The sequence below is a fragment of the Phaethon aethereus genome (genome assembly GCF_964289735.1).
Source record: "Phaethon aethereus genome assembly, chromosome: 29".
NCBI lineage: Eukaryota > Metazoa > Chordata > Aves > Phaethontiformes > Phaethontidae > Phaethon > Phaethon aethereus.
The window spans coordinates 1,688,739-1,710,907 of NC_138605.1; the positions used below are offsets into that span (position 1 = coordinate 1,688,739).

General features: G+C 58.6%; 2 protein-coding genes across 3 annotated transcripts in view; one reads left to right on the forward strand and one right to left on the reverse strand.

The window, feature by feature from the left end:
• The window catches only part of LOC309414507 (RISC-loading complex subunit TARBP2-like), a gene marked incomplete at both ends in the record, with an annotated part of 3,742 nt that extends 473 nt beyond the window's left edge, over positions 1 to 3,269 (forward strand). Inside the window, 7 exons of the mRNA XM_082011848.1 lie at positions 89 to 189; positions 790 to 873; positions 1,034 to 1,106; positions 1,888 to 2,005; positions 2,098 to 2,225; positions 2,778 to 2,967; positions 3,112 to 3,269. Coding sequence (XP_081867974.1) covers positions 89 to 189; positions 790 to 873; positions 1,034 to 1,106; positions 1,888 to 2,005; positions 2,098 to 2,225; positions 2,778 to 2,967; positions 3,112 to 3,269 — 852 coding nt within the window. The remainder of the gene's footprint in view (positions 1 to 88; positions 190 to 789; positions 874 to 1,033; positions 1,107 to 1,887; positions 2,006 to 2,097; positions 2,226 to 2,777; positions 2,968 to 3,111) is intronic.
• Positions 3,270 to 10,860: 7,591 nt separating this feature from the next.
• Positions 10,861 to 22,169, reverse strand: part of LOC309414462 (cyclic AMP-dependent transcription factor ATF-7) — a gene marked incomplete at its 5' end in the record, with an annotated part of 43,310 nt that continues 32,001 nt past the window's right edge. Inside the window, 7 exons of one of the 2 annotated variants that reach the window (XM_082011792.1) lie at positions 10,861 to 11,142; positions 13,786 to 13,894; positions 15,198 to 15,395; positions 16,717 to 16,863; positions 17,998 to 18,111; positions 19,346 to 19,445; positions 21,944 to 22,101. In XM_082011792.1, coding sequence (XP_081867918.1) covers positions 10,925 to 11,142; positions 13,786 to 13,894; positions 15,198 to 15,395; positions 16,717 to 16,863; positions 17,998 to 18,111; positions 19,346 to 19,445; positions 21,944 to 22,101 — 1,044 coding nt within the window. In that variant the 3' untranslated portion in view covers positions 10,861 to 10,924. Of the gene's footprint in view, positions 11,146 to 13,785; positions 13,895 to 15,197; positions 15,396 to 16,716; positions 16,864 to 17,997; positions 18,112 to 19,345; positions 19,446 to 21,943; positions 22,102 to 22,169 lie in introns of both variants that reach the window. The other variant, XM_082011791.1, reaches the window with a different exon arrangement.

Below are 22,169 nucleotides of genomic sequence, written 5' to 3' on the forward strand. Positions count from 1 at the left end.
CCCTAACCACAGCCTGTGGTCTGCGAGGGGCCTGGGGGGACCCAGGCATCCCCCCACCCTCGCTTAGCCGGTGTCTCCCCCAGGGCAGGGGCCCAGCAAGAAGGCGGCGAAGCACAAAGCGGCAGAAGTGGCCCTGAAGCTGCTCAAAGGGGGGGACATGCTGGAGCCCACCACCCCCGAGGAGCCCAGGTGAGGGGGGACAGGGTCCCCAGGGTGCTGGGGGGTCCAGGGGCGTGTCAAGGTGCAGCACAGGAGAAGGTTGGAGGGGGCCTGGGGGGTGCTGGGTGCACAGGGGAGGACGTTGGGTGTGTCCAGGGGGTGCTGGGGGGAGGCACCCACACATTGCGGGGGTACCCAGGGGGTTCAGGGGTGCTGGGCACCCAGGCCTGGTGGGTTTGGGGGGGGTCTGTGGGGGGTTGAGGGCATCCAGGGGAGTTTGGGGGTTCCCAGGGTTATTTGGGATGCTGGGAGTGGGCTTGCGCATCCCAAGAGATTTGTGGGGGTTTGAGGAGCTCAGTTGGGTTTGGGGGTCCCCGGGGGGGGGGGGAGGGTACCCAGGCAGGTCTGGGGGTGCCCAGGGTGGGTCTCGAGGTATGCGGGGTGGGTTTAGGGGTGTCTTAGGGGAGCCAAGAGAACTGGAGTTACCCAGGGGGGTGGGGATACTTGGGGTTCCCAAGGGAATTGGGGGTGTCTGGCAGGATTTGGAGCACCCAGGGAGGGTGGGGGGGCCAGGGAGGGAGATTTGGGGGGACCAGCTCGGGTGTTAACGTCTCACCTTTTATCCCCAAGCTCTCCTTTCCCCCCAGAGCCCCTGGCTGAGCTCGGCCCTGCGGCCGCCCCCCCAGCACCCGTCATGCCCCTACCGTCGCCCAGGTAACGGGGTGGGTGACTGTCCCTGTCCCCCAAGGCCCCCAGCTCCTGGCACCCCTGTTACACCCCCTTGCCTCCCCAACCTGGGGGTCCTGGCATGGGGGGGCTCAGGGCTGCCCCTCCGCCGTGCTCCCCTCACGCCGTGCCCGTCTGCCCCACACAGGGGCACCCCCCTGGAGATGAAGACGCCCGTGTCTCCCCCCCAGTCGGAGTGTAACCCCGTGGGGGCTCTGCAGGTGGGTGATGCCGTGGGCTGGGACGAGAGGGGACGTGTCCCCCCTCGGTGGCCATCCCTGTTTTGGGGGTGACAAGCCTGTTTCGCGGGGGGCATGCCCCTTTGGGGGTGACTTTACCCATTTTGGGGGTGGTGGTGAGCTTTGGGGACTGCCTGTCTGCAGCTGGAGCAGGGCTCTTGCCCCTTTTGGGGACAGTTATCCCCATTTTGGGGACAGCTATCCTGTTTTGGGGATGGTGGACCCATTTTGGGGTTGGTGGACCCATTTTGGGGTTGGTGGACCCATTTTGAGGACAGTGGGCCCTTTTAGGGACAGTTAGCCCCATTTTGTGGACAGTTACCTCTTTTTGGGGGGCAATTATCCCCATCTGGGGACAGTTATCCCCATTCTGGGGGTGGTTATTCCCATTTTGGGGACGGTTATCCCCGTTTTGGGGATGATGGACCCATTTTGAAGACAGTGGACCCATTTTGAAGACAGTGGACCCATTTAGGGACAGTTATCCCATTTTGGTGACAGTTACTTCTTTTCTGGGGGGCAATTATCCCCATTTGGGGACAGTTATCCCCATTTTGGAGATGGTTATTCCCATTTTGGAGACGGTTATTCCCATTTTGGGGGCAGTGGACCCATTTTGGGGCTGGCCCTGTCCGTTTGGGGGATGGCAGTGTCCGTTTTGGGGATGGCAGCTCCTTTCTGGGGGCAACTCTCCCCATTTTGGGGGGTAAGGGTGTGGCCTCACCCTCCCCAGACCCCCCCATTTGTCTGTGCATCCCCCCAGGAGCTGGTGGTGCAGAAGGGCTGGCGCCTGCCCGAATACACGGTGACGCAGGAGTCGGGGCCGGCGCATCGCAAGGAGTTCACCATGACCTGCCGCGTGGAGCGCTTCGTGGAGATTGGTACGGGGCCGGGGCACCCCCGGGGTGTGCGTGGGGGACACACACGACGGGGTGCCAAGCTCACCTCGGTGTCCCTTGTCCCCTCCTCGCAGGCAGCGGCACCTCCAAGAAGCTGGCGAAGCGAAACGCGGCCGCCAAGATGCTGGTGCGGATCCACAACGTCCCCATGGAGCCGCGCGAGGGCAGCGAGGCCGAGGTGGAGGAGGACCAGTTCTCCATGGTATCGGCCGGCGAGGGGTTAATGGGGGGGGACACGGGCACCCCGGGGGGTTAATGGGAGACGTGGACACCCTGAGGTCACCCTGGGGGAGTTAACAGGGGGGACACAGGCACCCTGAGAGGGTCAATGGGGGACACGAGCACCTCTGTACCCTCTATTTCAGGGCTTATGGACCCCCAGTCATTAAAGTTGGGGGGCAGTAGGGCAGGGGGACACTCGAGACCCCCAGGTCCTCCCTGGAGGGGGGACACACCCTGGATTTAGGGTCTTTGGGTGGGTGTAGACCCCATGAGGGTCCCTGAATCAGAGGGATCCCGCAGCCCCCAAGCCCCCATGCCCCCTGGGGTACCCTGTGTGGGGGTCCCCACAGTTCCTGAGCCCCTGTGTCCCCACATGGGGGCTTGGAGGGTCCTTGAGCCCCCATGTCCCTTGGGTGTCCCTGCATGGGACTCTGGGGTGTCCCTGAGCCCCCATATCCCCATGGGGGTGTCCGGATGGTCCCCGTGCCCCATGGCGGGGTGGGGACGGTCCCCGAGCGCCCCGTCCCCGCAGGCGGGCCCCAGGCTGGAGGGGCTGCGGGGCCGAGCGCCCGGCTGCACCTGGGACTCCCTGCGCAACTCGGCGGGCGAGAAGATGGTGCAGCTGCGGAGTCACCCACTGGCACCCATGGGTGCGGGGGCCTGCGCCCTCCTGCAGGAGCTCTCCGAGGAGCAGAGCTTCGCCATCAGCTACCTCGACATCGGTGAGTGTCCCCCCCTCCAATTCTGGGCACACCCCCCGCCCCAGCCCCGTGGGTTCCCCAGCCCAGGCTCGGGGGGTGTTGTGGGTGGTTTTGGGGGGGGGTCTGGGGTGACGGTGGCCTGTCCCTGTGTGTCGTCCCCCCCAGACGCGTTGAGCCTCAGCGGGCTGCACCAGTGCCTGGTGGAGCTGTCGACGCAGCCGGCCACTGTGTGCCACGGCGCGGCCCCCTCCCGCGACGGCGCCCGCTCCCAGGCCGCCCGCAACGCCCTCCAGTACCTCCGCATCATGGCGGGGGGCAAGTGAGCCCCCACCCACCCACCGCCACCCAGACGGACCCACAGACACTCCGACGGACCCACAGACAGACCCCTGGACTCACCGACTGACATACGGACCTCTGGGTGGATGCCTGGACCCACTGGTGGATGTCTGGCCCCACCCACGGACACCCAGCCAGACACCCGGCCCCACTGACACACGCTGTGGGCACCCGGACCTGCCGACAGACAGACGGACAGACGCACGGCCCCCCAGACAGAACCCGGACAGACCTCAGGGCCTGGGGGCACCCTCTGTCCTGGCCCCCCCGGGTGTGGGGAGGGTCCCTGGGCACCAACCAGCCCCTGGGAATAAAGCTGGGGGGGTTTGTAAACTCCCGGCGTTGGTCTCTCTTTGGGGGGGCACTTGGGGGTCCTGGGGGGCAGAAAGGGGGCAGGTGTGTCCCCCCCTGCCCCGCCCATCCCTAAGGGGAAAAAACAGAGCTTGGGGTTGAATGGTGCCAGTTTATTGGGTGACGGGTGGACCCGTGGACGGACGGACGGACTGACGGCTCCCAGGACGGACAGATGGACAGATGGCTCCTGGGATGGACAGACGGCTTCCGGGATGGATGGACGGACAGATGGGCGGGCGCTCAGCGGCGGCGGCCGAAGCGCTGCGGCGTCGCCATGGTCCAGAACGGGGCGACCGGAGCGTCCCAGCTGCGGGGGCTGAGCCGGGCCCCTCCCCGCGGCCCCCGGCCGAACCTGCCGCGGGGACAGCGCGGGGCTGGCACCCGCCGCCGGGGACAGGCGGCCCCGGGACGGACAGACTGACAGGGCTGGGCGGGGGGGGCGTGGATGGGCACAGGGATGGGGCCGGAGGGATGGAAAAGGAGGGACAGACGGACAGGGCCGGGTGCGGTGGGGACAGGGAGGAGAGGGACGAACGGACGAACGGACGGACTCGGGGCCATGGACAGGCGGGGACAGACGTACACGGGACGTTCATGGACAGACGGACGCTGACGGGGACACCCAGCCCGGCACCGGCCAGGCCACCCCCCCCGGTCCCCTGGGACCCCCCCCGTGCCCCCTCCCCGGCCCCGCCGCTCCCCGGGGTCTCCCAGACCCCCGCCCCCCCGGTCCCGCTCACCTCGGCGGCTGGAGCGGGGCCCCCGGGCGCTGCAGGGAGCGGAGCAGCGCGCCCAGGGCGGCGGCGGCGGCGGCAGCTGGGGGCGGCCCCGGGGGGGCGGCGGCGGCCTGTGTCGGGGTCGGACGGGGGAGGGGTGTCACCGGCAGACCCGAGCCCGGGGGCCGCCCCCTCCCAGGCCCCTAAAACCGAAACGCCCGTTCCGCCGCCCCGACGGCGCGGCGCGGGCCAGAGCTCACCGGGACCGGGCCGGGACCGGTACCGGGGGGTCCGGAGCAGCAGCGGGCGGCGCGCGGGGCCCCCGCCAGCAGCGGCAGCAGCAGCAGCAGCGGCAGCACCGGCAGCCGCCCCATCGCCCCCGCCGCCGCCGCCGCCGCCGCCTCTTATAGCCGGGCCGAGCCGGGCCGCCGGGGGGGTCCCGGGGGAGCGGGGGGTGGCGGGGATACATCCCGGCGCCGTTAATGAAACCCATTTACCAGCCGCGACAGCCGCCCCCGGGGACAGACAGCCTGACGGACGGGGGCGGCCCCGCACCCCCCCTTCCCGCTCGGGACCCTCAATCGGCAGCGCCGGGGCTGCCCGCACGGCCGGAGCGAAACCCCCGGCCCGGGACCCCCCGGCCCGGCCTCCCCGCGCCGCCCCCCCCGCCGCCGCTCGCCGCCGCCCGGTGGCCGCTCCGCGCTCCTGCAGCCCCGACGGGGTGGCCGCGGCTCCGCCGCCCGCGGGACCCCCCGGCCCGAGTTTCACCCCGCTCCCTCCGACCCAAATCCAGCTGAAATCGCCCCAAACGCTCGGGCCGGGGCTAGGGGGGGTGTGTGTGTCACGGGCCGCTGCGGCGTCCCCGTGTGTGTGTCCCCAAAACCAGGCTTCACCCATCGCGCCCCCCCCGGGGGTGACAACCCCGTGGGTGTCCCCGGGCAGGTCCGGTGGCTGGATGATGTCAGCCAGGTGATGTCACCCCGAGCACTGTCACCCCCTGCCCCGTGACAACCCACCCACCTGTCCCTCAGGCGGGTGACACCCACGGGGGTCCCTGGGCCAGGTGACAGCAGGGTTGTCCCCAGCCGAGCCCCCCCCTCCCCGAAGCAGAGGGCGGCAGCCACCAGCGCCTGGGTAATATTTTAATGTTATATCTGCAGCATAAATAAAAGGCACATTACATGTTCGGTACGAGGCGGCCGCAGGGGCGGGGCGGGGCCGTGTCCCCCCACCCGCGTCCCTGGGCCCCCGCGGGGGCTGTGAGGACCCGCTCACAGGAGCCCGTGGGGAGGAGGGTCCCTCGGGGCCCGCGGGCAGGGGTTACAGCTAGAACACCGTTTCGTCGCGTAAGGAGCTGCGCACCCGCTCAGGAAGTCGATATAAGTCTATATACGTCTGTATATACTCATAGATATGTATTTTCTTATAGATACTACACCCTCGTGGTTATGCTTTTCGGGGGGCGGGGGGGGTCCTTTTTTCTTGGCTTCTTCCGTTATTGATCATCCAAACTCGCCCTACAAAGCAGCCAGGGGGGCACACACGGACCCGTCGGGTCCCTCTGTCACCCCCCGGGCTCGTTTCGGGGCCGGGAGCACTCGCCGCTGCCGGAGCCCGCGCGTGCAGGTGACGGGGAGGGAACCGAACAGAAACGCATCCACAAGTCCAAAAACAACACGTTTCCCAGCTGAGCCGTCGAAAGCAGGAGCAAGTCTGGGGGAAGAAGGCGGCACTGAACACTCCCCAACCACCCCCCACACCCCAATCCCAAGGGATGTAAGGAGAGGAGATCTTTGTCTCTGCCGGAGGGAGAGGAGGGAGCGCTCCCCTGCGCCACGAGCGCTCCTGGGGTTCAGCGTCGCTGTTCGGTTCCAGCTGATGTTACAGCGAAGGCGGAGGGTAACAAACCCCCGCTCCCCGTGGCCGCAGCCGCCCCTCGGGCTCCCGCCGGCTCCATCGCAGCCGCAATGCGACCTTCAAACCCTGGTTGGGCTCTTCCTCCTGCGAGGAGCCCGACTATCGCTCTCCCCCGCCATCAATTAGGCCACGGAGGAGGGATGGAGATGCCGGGCGATCCAAACGCCACGACGGCAGAGATGAGCTCTGGGGGGAGAAGATGCGTGGGAAGCCACAGGACCGACACCGGCACTAACCGGGGTTTCGGTTAAGGCACCGCGGCCGAGCCCTGAGGGCTGGAAGAGGAAAGTGCAGGTGGCCGGCAAGCTGCCGAGCAGAGCCGGCCGGGCGGCTGCCAGCCCTCCAGAGCCTCTGAAAAGCAGGAGAAATCACCCTAGAGCAGAAATCGGGGGATTTTTTTGCCCCACCCAAAGACATCCGCAAAGGTTTCAAGCAAGAGTTGAACCAGCATGGGGAGGAAGAGGAGAAGAAAAAGCCGCCTTCGCCCTTGCCCGTCCTCGGGGGTCTGGGGGGAACCCTGCATCACCGACCTGCCAGAAAGTCCATCTTCCCAAGCAAAAAAAACCCCCCTAACTACCACCAAAACCAAAGCGCGTCCTCTACAGCGACCGCCACGCTGACCTAGAGAAGAAACCACCTCCAAGAGAGGCGCGGAGGAAGGAGGAGAAGATGTGGGGCACGAAGCCGGCAGCCGTTCGGCTCCTCAGAGCTGTTGGAAGTGCTCGGGGGGGATTTCCACGCCTCGGAGCCCAAAGGCTCCCCCGGAGCAGTGCGGGCTCCGGGAAGAGGAGACCACGCCGACCCTGGCTTTTAAATACCCGGGCGGCCCGACGTATCCACGCGCGGCCACTCCTTCGGCATGGAGCCGCTGGAAAAAGCTCTGATGGAAAACACACTCTCTGCGTACCCTCCTCTCCGAAAAGCCTGGAAAGAGCCACCTTCTAAAAACCAAACCTGTCCCTCCCGCTGGAAGGGTGACAACCACCCCGGCGTGGCGACATTCAGCTCCTCCCGAGGTTTACGACCGGCTCGGCGACAGCGCGGCCAGGCACCTTTTGTGAGCCCAATACGGGATGAACCTCACCCACGTGCCCCAAAGCGACATTTACGGCGCGGGACATCCATCCGTTGCGCCGGGATGGCGCCAGGGAGTTCCCCCGTTGCCCGAGGCTGGTGGAGGGAGATGTGTTAGCCAAGGGCAACGCTGGGTTTTTTGGCTACCTTCCTCCTGGCGGGGCTCAGCCTGCCCGAGCCGGGAGGATTCCTGCTTCGAACCACCCGTCTTCCCTCCCTGCAAGCAGGGACGCTGCCGGCAAGAGAGACAGGGACCCGAAAGCTGCTCCGGGACTGGCTCTCGCAGCAGCGGCGCAGGCATCGAACGCTTTTGGGGTAAAACACACCCGAAGGGGACACGGGAAAGCTGCAACCCTGTCGACTGAAAAAAACCGTAAAATATTAAAAGTCTGGTCAAACGCTTGTTCCCTGATCGTTGCTGCCCAGTTTTGGAGCTTTACAACCGCGTTTTCATGGGTTCGCAGATTTTTCAAGGCACTAAGCACTCGCAGGCGGAGGGGAGCTGGGATGAGGAGATGCTGGAGCGCGGCAGCACCGACGGCACCAGGAGCACAGAGGGATGGGGAGAAAAGCCGCTCTCTGCCTCCCCCGGCTCACCACGGCAAGGTCCGAGCTACCTCGCGATGCCTGACAGCGCTCCAAGGTTTCAAGGGTCAGAGCAGGGAGGCGGCAGGCAGGCTGGGGGATCTCGGCTCTCCGCTCACGCAAAATCGGGTCACTTTTAGTCCCGAAGCGTAAATGAGGGGTCGGGGAATCTGCTGCACCTGATGCTAACGCTGCCGTGTGTGTGTCTGTCCCGGAGTTGTTGCCTCTCCACTGTCCCCCTTCGCTCCCTCCTTCCAACCCCACCAGCAAAGCCACCAGCCGCTCCTCGCCTCTGCCGCATCCACCAGACCCCGATGCCACGACGAGGCAAACACGGAACCAGCGGGATGAGCCCAGAGCTCAATTCCTCCTTTCTTTCTTCTTTCAATGAACACTTTTCCTCGACAGATGGGTTTTTTCTGTGGAGCTGGAGGCTTGGTGAGCCTAGGAGGAGCTGGTGAGCTACTGTTGGCGCTGCCGGACGCACAACCGCTCGCTCGCCGCGCGCCGTCCCAGCTCCTGGCTCCGAGCACCACGCACCCAGGGACAGGCACCCAACAGCTGCCGGGCGACGAAGCAAATATGTTTACAACACATTTTTGTCATTCCTGCTATTCCCAGACAAAGAAAGAAAGAGACACACTTGTCTGGAAGCCCCCTGAAGCAAGCTGGGCAGATCTGAAGACCAGAGCAAATCCCTTTGACGCAAGACGGGTCATTTTTACACCTTTTTGGGCTGCAGGTTTTCTGCCGCACCCCGTCGCAGCGCTACAACCTGCATCCAGCGGCAGCTCCAGGAAAGGAAGCAGAGCCGGGTTGGATCTCGCACCTCCGGCGAACCCTCTGCCTTAGATCCTGGCTCCTAAAAAGGGTCCCGATTCCCCGCTGTGCCTCAGCTGGCTGAAACCCCTTTTTGGCCAGGTCGCACGGCTTTAAGACATACCGAAACCCCCCAGGTCCTCTTCAGCTCGCTTTTGCTGCAGAAACACTTCCCGCGGCGGGGCAGCAAGAGCCGAAACATTTCTCTACACACAGACTCCGCAGAAACAGCTTTACGGAAACAAAAGGCGGGTCTGGGGGGGAGCTACGCAGGATCTGAACCCGAAGTGCAAAGTGCCGAGGCCAGAAGTGACTTTACGCACAAGACGACTCCCGAGATGAGCAAAAGAAACCAGGAGAGTGAGAGAGCGGCACCGCGTCGAGACAAACCAAACCCAGGAAATGCTGCGGTCGATACTGCCGAGAAGTCGAGGAAAACCTGAAAAAAAAAGGAGAGGGAGGAAAAGACAGATCCCGTCGATAGAACAACCAAACCGCTGAACCTCCCCGTCCGTAACGGGATCCAGTTCCTTGCTCCGACTTTGCTTTGGGTTTTGCTGTCCCTGGAAACCTTCCAAGTCTGGATAAGCCAAACGAAATCACTTTGACAAACAAACTTGGCTCAAAAGTGGCAAGTGCAACCTGAGGTGGGCGAGAGCTCAGGCGAGGAGGGACCTCCCGCGAAGGAGAGGAAGACCAAGGGCTGATGCAGCTCCATTGACTTTGACCGGGTTCCTTCTAAGAGCCCGAACGCACACAGCACCCCTTCCCGTTTCCAACCGATCAACCCCAACAGCTTGCCCGGGGCCAGCGGCAGCCTTGGGAAGCACACACGGACACACACGCACGCTACGCCCGTCCGGCAAGGAAGCAGACCCCATTCCAAGCGTCTTTCAACATCGAGGCTGGGTTTTTAACCCGCCCTAAGAAACTGGAAGCTCTGCGAATCCTTCGTTTGCTCTGGCTCAGAAGCAACGGATGCTCCATCACCGAGAGCAGAAGATAAACGTGAGGAAGAGGTAAAAGACCGGGCAAATAGAAACACTACTTCGTGCTCCTTCCCCTAGGAACAGGCAACTAATTCACGATTTAAGGCCACCATTATTAAGGTCATCGAGGTTATGTGTAAAGGACATGATCCTTGGAAACGGAGGGATTTGTTTGTGGAGGTGTACAGCGGAGTTGGGAGCGGATGATGAATTCTGGGACTCGCATTATTATCGCTCATCCTTTCATGTACCTCCCAGAGCGCCTCTGCACCAGTCCCAGACGACACAGGTCAGCACCAATTTGCCGTAAGGAAGACCGAGAGCAGCCCCTCCGCTGCCGGAACAGACGGTACCTTTCCTCAGCAGCCCCAGCGTCCCGTTACGAGAGCAGCACGCGAGCGTCTGCAGCTCCCAGTGCGGCACAAGTGACCAGGAACGTATCCGTGTGCCCCCGCTGGCCCCGCGTCCCCCTCTCCCAACTGCTGAGGTACAAACTAATTTACAGCGATGACGCTCCCATCGCGTCCGAAATCTGTCGCTGGGAGTTAGCGTGTGACGAGACTAACCTCGATCCCTTTAACCTCAGAGCTCAAGGAGGCTTCTTGTGCGAAGGTGCAATGTTTCAGGTAGCTAGAGCAGAGGGGGGAGCAGATGCCTGGAAGCAGCATGCTGTTAAAAATAAAATACATTGACAGCACGACTAAATGTCACAGCCTCCCAAGAGCTATGTTTTCCTTTGCTGAGAGCGGAGGAGGAGGGAGGGGGGGACGACTTGGAACAGTGAAAGCGCCAAGGGGATCCACTGAGCGCGGAGGTTTAGTGTTAACGTAACCGATACCTGAAAGCGAACCTTTCAAGGTGCTTTTCAAAGTGAGGCTGTGTGTGTTCGGATGACCCCGCGAGTTGACGGGATCGTCAACTGAAGGATCAAGAAAAGCTCTCAATCCGCGGCCGTCCTGCGGGGACGGGCGAGGGCAGGGCAGCGGCTGGGGGCCAGGATCTGTACAGGCTACGCGGTGTAAGAAGCGCCGCAGCTGCCCTTAACTCACTTGAGAAACAACAACAACAAAAAAAAAGAGAAATAGAAATCCTTATCGGCCCCCACTCGTCAGGGACTTGGTTACGGTCAGTCTCTCCGGCTGCGAGTTCGCGGTTAGCTCCGTGTCACACGCACAGGCTGTGACATCATCTGCCAGCAGACTGCGACTGTGGAGCCATGATGACGTGTGACGGGATCGGCAGGCTCAGTTCTGTCCTTTGGCTCGCCATCTGAGTGAGCACCGAAGTGGCAACCGCTTCTGCCGCCGAGCGGACGCTGAGCCCGTTGGGGGAGGCCGTCACGGAGCTGTGCTGGATGACGGGAGCAGGGGAGCCGGTGGGCTCCGAGCTCTCCTTCGGGCTTTCTGCTCGAGCAGAGGAGAAGGGGATGGAAAAAAGAAGAGAAGAAGGTTAGAGAAAGGCTGCGCGTGCTCGCTGCCAGCGTTAGCAGCGAGGCGACGGGATGGGAGACTGCTGCTGCCTCGGAGGGTGTGCAGAAATTAGGTATTTACTTAACGCTCACCATCCCAGCCAAAGCGGCCTGGAGTGGAGTGGTTGATCCCCACAGGAATCACAGCTCCCCCCACCAAGCCGCCCCCACCTCAAGCAGCTGTTTGGCAAAAGCGAGGACTGGAAATAAAGCTGATTAGAGTTGGGACGTAACGACCCGCCGGGTCCGGCTGGCTCCGTCCCTTGGAGAAACACCACTGGATTTTACCGAATTCACGCCAGGGAGGCGTAAAGCGCCGAGGCTTCACACCACGAATGGCAGACCCAGCAGAACCTATACCGTAATAAATCTGTTTGCTCATTAAAACAGATGAACTTTCCTACATGTTCGTTGCCTGGCGTGGTACTTGGTTCAAGGCCATTTAGCCCAGAGACGGAATAGTTCCTTCGGAGTCCTTACCATCTGTTGGGTGAGCGCACAGGAAAGCGCGTAGCAGAAACCCTTCTGCAAAGGGTTTTTTTTTGCCATTTTTAATATAAATCACCTGGTTTTCTCTTTATTGTTCTCTAGAACATTAAAATCAATTAGAGCCCATTACAAACCGTTTGCTTGCCCGATTTCTGTCGGTAACTATAAGCGCTATGATTGAAGGGATGGGAGGCAAACAAAGGCAGAGACCTTCTTCCGTGCTCTTTTCTGAGCGACGCAGATTGGTTTCCAAAACTTTGGATTCTCTCCCACAAACAGCCCCCTGCGCCCAGGCAGAGCTTCGAACACAGAGGATAATTTGTGACCTATCAAATGCCAAGGCGAGAGCAATCGGACCTCTCTCTTTGGGGGTATATGCTCATTATCTACAGATGTCAGGAGGAAATTCCCTCCTGTGCACTTGGCTAGATGAATTACGGGTAAGATGCGGTCACCTTCCTTTAAAAGAGCAAAATAATGGCATGAGCTGGGATACTTCTTCCACGTCAAGAGGGTAAACCCCATGACACCGGCGAGGGAAAAAAAAAGAAATCAAAGAGGTTTATGACCTTACTGGGCGCCAACAAATGTGTTTTAGGGCTCGGTTTTCTACCAGGTGCTTGAATATTGCACCCCTTTCCCAAACGGGTTGTACCTTCCCTCGTGAAACCCTGGCTTGGCCTTCGCCAGCGTATTGAAAGACGCGGCTAGCACAGCAGATTTGAAAACTGACTTGGCGGTGAGAAAGAAGGTCGAGCAGAGCAATATAATAGTTTGGCATCCCAAAAAAGAGATTTACAAGGTACTACAAATAAAACAACCCCACTGTACATGAGGCAGCTGTAATTCCATCGAGGGAATCTGGCATTTTCGTTTAAGGACCTGCTTAGTCACAAATCTCAATAATAAAAAAGGCAGCCGGGGAGGGGGGGGGCATGGGGAGGGACGTCTGAATTTCATTTTTATTATTCAGATGTGTGATGAATTCCTATTATTGGAGTAGACAGACTGTGAGGAATAATAATAGGAACTGTAAACTTTGGAAGTTAACAGGAAAAACCCTGTCGCCTCTCTGCATTATACACGGAGCGAACACCCGTCTGCGAGGGCTGGGGGACAGCGAGGATTTTCACGACCACATTACTCAAGCTCTGAGTCAGTGTAATGAGTGAAAATAAACTGGCTGTGCCAGGCCCTGTACAGCACGTATTTGTGCCTCACCGCGCAGGCGAAGAGCGTCTCAGAGACCCAGGAGACGAGAAGCGGGGGGGAAATCGGGAAGGACAGTGCCCGCTTCTCTTGGCTTTTGTTTTCTCCTCTTTCCTTTTCTTATCTCCATCCGTCCCTGCCTCTTGTCCCGTTAATCTAGGCAACGCTAGGGGACCCCAGCATCCTCCCAAAGCCTTTGCGCAAAATACCACAGCGTGGAAGTGTTATTGCAGAGATGACATAAGAATCCACACATAATGTTTAGCTCCCGGGTTGATTATCATGAAATAGGCAGCATTAAAAAAAAAAACGAAAGAAAGAAAAGAAGATAAAAAAAGAGGCCGTCTTAGTTCCAAACCCGAGCCAATTTGATGTGAATTGCAGAGAATGAGATATAAAGCCCCATGATGTCATTTATAGAGTCTGGCCTTTTCTGACTCTGGCTTTGCTTTCAGAGCAGCAATAGTTTTTAACTTCAAAGAGAATATCAAGTGCTTGGCACGCTGCCTGGGAGCGGGTGGAGAGGCGCTGGCCCGCACTCCAGGGAGAAGCGGAGATATGGATCTCTGTCAAATATTCCACACCAGGGAGACACGCTTTCGCACCGCTGCTGCCCTCACGGCCTGCAAGATCTTACAAACCAGGTTACAGCACAAATTTGCAGGTCCAGCCTAGGTGATCCTCCTTGATACGGAGGCTGTGGAGGCCACATCAGCAGAAGACACAGGACCAAGGTCTGGCCTGTCCTGCTGGGCGCAGTAGCTGGAGCGTGACGGAGCAGGGACTAAGATGGAGACTCCCTTCCTTTATGTCTTACGCAGGTTTCATCTGCCTAGACCTACTTAAAGGGTAGTAAAGACCAGCGAAAGTCCTCACTCACCGAGATAGCCCTGTGTTTTCTTCTGTAGTGCAGTGACGGGGCAGTCCTTGTGAGCCAGCAGGAGCTGTTTAAGTTGAGCAACTTCGTTCCTCAGTAGCGTAACTTCATTCTGAGATCGAAAAAACAAACACGCACGTATGCGTCACTCACGCTCTCGACAGCGGCCTCCAGCAACGGCAGGACGTTAATTTATGTGCCCCGCAAACTTACAATTTGTTGTCTAATTTGTCTTGTCTGGCCCAAGAACACCAAGCGCAGTTTGTGGAATTTAGTGTGCAAGACATGGAGTGCAGCATTTCCCTCCTGCAGCCCCCACCGCTGGCTGGAAAGCCCCTCGCTATGTTAATCATCTAATCCTGGACATACATTTGCCTGAGCCCTCCTGCTAATGCCAACTGCTTGAGTCAGATGCTCCGGCGTGCTGTTGGCTCGAAGGAAAACTAAACAGAGCGAGCAGCTGAGCGTACAACCAGCTCATCCCACACCAGGCCGTGGGGAACATCAGAGCTCCTCCAAGCTCACGGTACCTCGGTGAGCTTCTTCCGCGAACCAGGTCTACTCCTCTGAAAACTTGGTGCAGCGTATTATTCCTCTATTGAAATGTTTGGAGAAACAGCTGACACCCAGTCAATTGTATTTCAAAATTGCCCGAGGAAACCGTTTCTATAATTATCTTGGGAAGAGAATAAAAATACCACGACCAGCGCTATTGAAAAAGTCCCACCGCGCGAGTCGCTAGCCAGCGGCGAAAGAAAAAGCCCAGAACGGACACGAGTCCAGTCCTTGCAGACCCCTCAGTCCTCGGCCAAGGCCGAGAGCGTTAACAAGGGGCCTGACGGCAATGGAAGTGAAGTCTGTATTTTCAGCTGTGCTGCACTTCTGCGAGGCACACGAGGGGTGCTGCCAGTGAGCCAGGGAAAGCCAGGTCTCCAGAAAAATCAGTACGGCTGCGGGCCGCAGCTGCAGAGCCTCCCTGCTCACCCCTGTGCCAGCTCCTCCTGCCCTGCAGGGAAGGGAACTGGGACTGCTGCTGCCGACCCCGCGCCAGCGGAGAGCTCTCCCTCACGCAGGGGAGGTTTCCGAATACAACGGCTTTCCTGGGGTCTCTGCGCTCTGCTCCTGAGGCTGGCCTTGCTCCTTGAGCGACGGCCTCGACGGGCAGAGGCAGAGTCCTTAGAGGGGGACAGGGAGAGAAACGAGCACGGAAGCGCGCTTCCCTCACGGCCCGCTCGAAGCGTTGCAACGAGACGGAAAGCAGGGAGTGAAATCTAGGGGCAGAGGCAGCAATCCTGCTCCAGAGAGCAGCATCCAAAAGCACGTTGTCTCCGCAGCACGGGGAAGACGTCCCCTCCGGAGCGAAGGTCCTAACGCTGGCAAAGGGCTGCGCTCAGCCTCCACGGTTACATACTCACGCTCAGCTGGATGTTCTGGGTCGTGAGCTCCTCGGCTTTCTTCTCCAAGGAGGACACCCAGAGCTTGCGTTTCTGACGGCAGCGGGATGCGGCAGCCCGGTTCCGCTCCAGGAACCGCTGCCGACGCTCATCCGGGTCTTCGTCAACCGTGCGTCTCCGTCGCCCGCCGGTGCTGGGAGTGGGCTGGGCAGGGGAAACCTGGAGTCGGGGCACGGGAAAGAAAGATGCTGAAAAGAAGCTCCGGTGCAGGCAGGCAGAGACGCACCGGTGTAACCGAGGTTTGGCAGAGGAGACGCCAGCTCTTGTGGCCGGGGCAAAAAGGGATTTGTTTTTGTCGAGCGGCCAGAACGGCACACCGCGGGGATGGACCGGGGCAGCCGGCCGTGACGGGGGAGCTGGGGACAAAGCCCCTTCCACAGGCGCTCTGGCAGCCCTTCCTCAGCGGAGTCTGAAGTGCCCTGCAAACTTAAGGTGTCAATCCACATGAACTCTCCGAAATCCTGAACCCGGTGAACGCGCGAATGTCAGGGGAATTAGTTAAATCCCAAACTCCTACAGTCAGCTAACGGCATGTAACTGGCGGCAGAAGTTTCTTCTCCTCCATGACGAGGAGCTGACGTGGTAAATGACCACAGGCAACGCAGAGAAAACAGCCTGCCTTTTAATTTCAGAGACTTTCAAAAGCACTTCACCCTGCGACGACTCAGGAGATTCCCCACACGGCCAGCGACCACGTATCAGCTGAGGGAGGGTAACTCCCAGCTGCAAGGCTGGGAGCGTTCGATCCCGCTCTGACGCACGTAACTACGCACGGTCAAAGGGCCGTCTCCATTTGGGTTCAGTAACTCTCTCGCGGACCACAAATTACAGTTTTTGAGTGGGTGATTTGCTTTAAAAATTAATTTGGGTTAAATTTTCCCTGAGTGTCTTCAGCTAAACAAGCTCTCAGAGGCAACTGGTGCAAAAAGATTTCGTAATACTGCACATTTCCCGGTTTTATTTCGGGAGAACAAAGGAAAAGTCAGCGAGGGCAAACGGTCCTGCAGACACAGCCTTGCCGGCGCTTCTGCGAGGGCTCTGTAATTACACTGCCACAATCGGAGAGTGCAGTTACACTTCGGTACTCGCTGTCAGGCAGCATATGGATATTAAACTTTTGGAAGCCTATCTAACTGACGGAGCAGGTGGCGATCCTGATGGAAGGCTGGCATTTGGTTAGCTGGCAGGAGCCAGTGGAGTTGATTGCCTAAGAGGGGAGCGTTTAACCCCAGTAATTGAGCAGGGAGAAGAGAGCAAAATATTCTTTCGGAACTCCAGACCTTGTCAAGCAAATTAACATGTTGCTGAAGTTTTATGCTTGGTGGTGTTTGAGAGCATTAGTGCTGAGGCGGCACTGAAAAAACAAGGTTTTTAACCCATTCTGCAAACTAGGAAGCTGCAAGATTTTCCTCCTCTTTCCCCGAGACCCAGAAACCCGCAGCACCTCCGGCCCAGCCTCGTGGGCTAAGCAGCAGCAGACCTGTGGCTGAGCTGGGGAAGGAGCATCAGGGTGCTGGACAAGTATCTGACTCTGCTCTGGACGTGCGGTCACCATCGTGCTGGCTGAGCCCGCCACCAGGTTGCTGCCATTCAGCGAGGAAGATGCCGTCAAGCTGGCCTTCAGCCTCTGTTAAAGGAGGAAAACAAGGACATCAGTGGACCTGTCCTCCATGCTGTTAAGGCTTTAACCAGCTCCTCTACCATCCAAGGAGGCAGGCCACCGGGGAACAGGCTCTTCAGGGACTGCGGCTGATTCGAATCCAACCGAAAGCCATCACCATCTGGCCTACCCAAAGACAGACAGTGGCTTCCAACTTAGGTCCAAGCGGACAGGTGTCCGCAGCCCAAAATCGCTACTGCAACTGGCACCGCTCCGCTCCCCAGCTGGCAGGCTCTGCAGGAAGACCACGGACCGAAGAGGCTGCGGAGCCCAACTGTCCTTAAGCACCCGCAGAGGGGTCCTTCTGGGATGCGGAAGGACCTACGCGTGAGCAAGACCGCCTCTTGTGCGTTCCTCCTCCGGGCACCAGGCAGGACGGCTGTTTCGTGCCTCAGAGTTTAAGCTCTCTCACCCCCACTTGTAGCTCTGATCCGCCCATGAATCCTGCGGATTTGGATTTGGATTGCACCTAAACAGGGTGCAACGGGCGCCGTGACAATGCACCCACAACGGTGAGCGGCACCGCAGCCAGAGGTGGGTTTGCAAACGACTCCACCCTGTCTCAGCCAAAAACCCAGGGAGTTTCGCCGCTTTTTGTTGGTGAGCTTAGGTTTGCTTCCCCCCTCTCTGCATGCACCTAGTTTGAGCCCTGAAGAGCCAGGAGAGGAAAATTCCTTCGTAAACTTTTAGTTAAAGAGGTCTACGTGAAAACCATTACGGGGATCCTTGGATTACAGCACAACATCTCTTGGCTCTGCCTTCCTCAAGCCCACCTCCAGCCCATCTGTTATCTTGGAACTAGAAGCGCCAGCTTTACAAAACAGACGTGTTTAGGATGGGGCTGAGGTTTGTCTTGACAATAGCGTGCCTGCTCTGCCTGCCAGAGCCGCAGCGCTGATTAGTCTAATATTCCTGGTGGCATTTGCAGCACCTGCTGTCGGTGCGGGGAGGCGCAGCGCGGGATTTCGGAGCAGCAGTGGCTCTTTGCGAAGGCTGCAAGGAAAAAGCCTCCAGACGGTGTCTCTCCTGGAGGAGCTAGTGAAGACTCAGGGACAACACTGTGGACGTGACACCCTCCCCGGCATCTATTCGAACACTTACCATTTTGGCTTCTGAGTGCACTGGAAGTCCTGATGGTGAAATGGACCCGCTGCTGTTGATGGGTGGCCCAGGAATACCGGGAATGTTCGGCACCATGGACATCGGCCGAGCCAGCTATCGGGGAGGAAGCAACGCACGGGTTTTGGAAGCTGAGGTGCTTTCACAAGCGCGCTCTGTGAAGCGGCTCTGTAATAATTCCCCGACCAAGCACATTTATAAATCTTGACAAACGTTCAGCGTTTAACTACTGCCATCAATTATGCCTACTGTCACTGAGGGCCAGCAGCCACTCCTTTGGTGGCCATGGTGGCTGTTTGGGAATCACCCCACCATACCAGCCTAGCGCTGAGGATGGCGAGGAGGGCAGCCCTAAAGCCTCCCTCCTTCCCTTCCCTCCCAGAGGGCTTTTTCCCACCAGTACAGGAGAGCGGATGGAGCGGGAAGGTACGAGATCCTCTCTGGTTCTCTGCCCTATTCTATTGCAAAGCTGCCGCAACACCAAGGGTAAGTCACAGCATCCCCTCCTAACCGTGGAGAGCTTTCTCTCTCCCCAAAGAGGGGAAAAATCAGAATTTCCGCTTGCTTTTGTAAGCCCCTCAGGTACGCCACTGCAAAGCGCTACGAACGCAAGGCGTGTTTCAAGCGATCTGGGAGGCGCGAAGATGTTTCTGTGCCCACAAGCTATGCCGAGCCACCTGCGCGTCTGCCTACTTTGACGTCAACGTTCCTGTTACCCGAGGCAGGCAGCTTTGGCCATTACTCACTCAAAACCCAAAAGACATGCCCAGCAGGACAGACAGGATTCACACGGGCTGCTTGGTCGGGAGCTGAAGCGCTCGGAAGGCGTACCAGCCACCCACCAGGCAAATCTGCTCGCGAGTTCTGCGCCACGGAAATTCTCCGTATGCAAAAAGCACAACCCGCAAGGCTGATATTCAAACGGCTCTTTAGCACGCTGGCGAGGTTAGGGCGGCTTTCCTGGCCTGCAAAGACCAACATGTTCTCTGCAAGCTCGAATGGTTTCAATTGAGGCACGCTGTTCCAAATGGAAGCAGCTAATCAGGGATCCTACAGTTCCCAGCCCTGGATCAATGGCATGAGCCATCTGTCCAGGCAAGGCTTTGTTTTTTTCCAGACTTATTGCCCTCTAGTGTGATCGACATGTTATTACTACCTTGCCAGAGCTGGCCCCCCTCCTCCTCCTCCTCCTCCTCTTCCAGTCTTATACTGCACAGAGGGGGAGATATATTTTAATTTTTAGAAAATGGAAGTGTCTGCATATATTTGGCAGGGAAAAAACGCTGTCCCCTCCTCTGCCGCGCAGAGCTGTGCTGGAAGTTTCTCTTACCGATATAACAGAAGGCATCTGTACGGGAGGGCCTGGGAGGACGGGCATCGTCTGTCCGTTTGCAAGCTGCACGACAAGTGGAAGGGAACCTGTGGGAGACCTGCAGAAACAACAATTCAAGTTCTGGTGGATTATTTCAAGTTTATGCTGTCCCGGCAGCCCCATGAGCTCAAGGGCAGAAGCACAAATTAATTCTGGTTAGTGACTTTGGGCTCACTTTCCCATTTCTGAACGGCTGGGTGCCTAGCTGAGCACGTGTTAAGGTAACTCAGCCTCCCGCACGCTCACGGCATGGCAGCCGGCACGTGCCAGCGTCACGATGTGCCCAGGGCGTACGCCAGTCGGCCAAAACACCACATCTGCCAAAGCCCCCAGACACGATGTCCACCTGAATATAGATAAAAGCCCATCCAGGGGCTGCTACAGCTCCTCCTCGGGGAGATTAGAAGTGCCCTCCCGGTCTGAGCCCAGCATCGGGCAGACGGGCAGCTGCTCCTGCCTACCAGTCAGTTCTTGGCCTGTGAGCCACGTCTGCTGAGCTTCCACGAGAGGGTTTGCAAGGATTTAGCTTTCTATTAACAAGCGCTTCAGACTCTGAGTCCAGAGCAAACCTCCTAAATATGGAGTGGATGCAGAGCTGGCTTGCGTCTGCCCAGACAACGGCTTCGGGAGACGGGAACAGCCCCGCTCGCTGCAGGCTGGGGAAGGAGATCGCGCTGGAGCCTCATTGTGACAAATTAAAAATACCTTTTTCCATTGCAGATCACTTTGCAGCGAAAGGCAGCATTTCTGCATGTGGTGACAAACAGGCACACACCCCCCCGCCTCCATTTCGGAGCATCACAAACCCCACCGTGCTCCAGCTCTGACTCTCCAGACTCAGCCTTTCTAGGACAGCGTAGGAAAAGCCGGAGCTGATCTGCTCTGGCCGATGGAGAGAGGAAGGAAACTGTCCCTGCCAGCAAAGGCTGATCTCCCGCTCCTCCTCAGCTCACGACAGCGCAGCAGGGAACCGAATGGAGGCAGAGACGAGCCAGGAAGAGAAGAGCTGCTGGGAGCCTGACTTTGGGGGAGGGAGAAAAAGAATTTGCTGCTGCCTCCTCTGCCGAGCCCAGGGAAGGGGACAGACGAGGCTGGGCTGCCTGGGATCCTCGGAGGAAGCATGGAGTAACGGCAGAGTGGGGAGAAGAAGGGGACGTGGGTCAGAGAGGGGAGTTCATCAAGCCAATAACTCAGGCTGGAATTTTTAAGGCTGCCTTGGGAACGCGAACGCTCGACTCTCATTCATTTCTATTGGGCATCCCAAATCCTCCAGGCTGCTTTGAAAATCCCAGCCTAACAAGCCGAGTTACAGGGAGGTCACAGCCTCCCCTCCATCTCTGTCACGCTGACAACCCCACCACGGCCACCGTGGCCCTAACACAGGGACCCTCGTTAAAGCTGCAGCCTGACCTCTCCGTAGAGCGCGCTCGACTCTCACGCTCTAGGAGGGATCCCATGGAACCCCCACGGGCTGCAAAGGGCACATAAAATCATATTAAAGTCTAGCTTACTCCAGTTCTGATTTTTTTTCGTGCCTCCAAGCGCAAGAGGACTCTGTTCCAAACAGCCTCGCAAGTCTCTGCCTGCGCAGGGTTACAGAAGGAATATAATGCCCTTTCAAAACCCCAGGACAATCACTTAACCCCTTAATGCCTCAAGACAGGATTTAAAACTTTCCGTCAGGAAGTCTGGATTGATGGTGCCAGAGGGTCAAAGCAAAAACACACACAAAAATATGAACTGACAGCCAAAAAAAATGGTCTGGTTAATGTAAGGAGCCAGCCTCAAACAGGGGTAATTAGAAAGAGGCCAGGACCGTGGCAAAAAAGAAGCATCCCGACACCAAAGAATAGAAGTGGGGCTAAATATACGTCTCCCGAGGGCTCGTTGTAATGGGTTTCCTGCATCCTTCAGGCTCCTTCCTTTTATGTGCAGGGCCAGAGCTACCTAGCAGCGTGGCAGGCTCATAACCGCCGCGGCGAGTGCTCTGGAGCCTCCGATCCAGATTGTTAAAGGGGCAAAAAGGAGCAGGTCATTAGATCTGCTGAAACAAACAGCTCCCGAGGCGGAAGCTGACCATGAAGGAGGCCAGCAGGTTGCAGAAGAGGTTACACTTCAGAGGCAACAGCTGTCTGAGAAAATCCCAAAGCCATTAAAGATCCAGACAATTTCCTACCATCGGTTTAGCAGAGCTCTCTCCACCGCATCAGGCTGCAAAAGCAACTCGGGAGTCCCCAGTCAGGCTGCGCTCCCGTCGCAGACAGCGAGTGTCATGTCAATGTGTTTGGGGATCGGGTTTAATTTCTCCCCGCGGTGAGTTTTGCCTCGTTTCGTTACACTGCAACAATTAGTTCCTGCTTTCTGCACTTACACCCCATTCTGCTTTTGTAGACGGTGTTGCAACGAGGCCCTTATGCCCAAGCAGCCGCAGCGGGAATCGCAGCACCTCAGTTGTTCTGACAATCAACGAACTTATTTAGGTAACTAATTACTGCCCAGGAAGCCTGACGGCATGGGAGAAAAACCTCAGCACACGTGTCCCTCCTCCGTACTTACCCAAGCTGTCTGTTGGAAGGGGGAGCCTGGGTAATGACAGAGGTTGGGGAAGGCAGCGTAGGGTGGAGCGGGTCGTAACCCAAGTGTAGCGGCAGCGAGCCCGGACGCACGATGGTCGGAGTAGGCGTAGAAATGATTACAGGCTTGGAGGTGATCTCCTGAAGGGGATCAACAGACAAAAGGAGACACACTGTTACTTATTAGCTTAATAATCACCTGGTTCCCT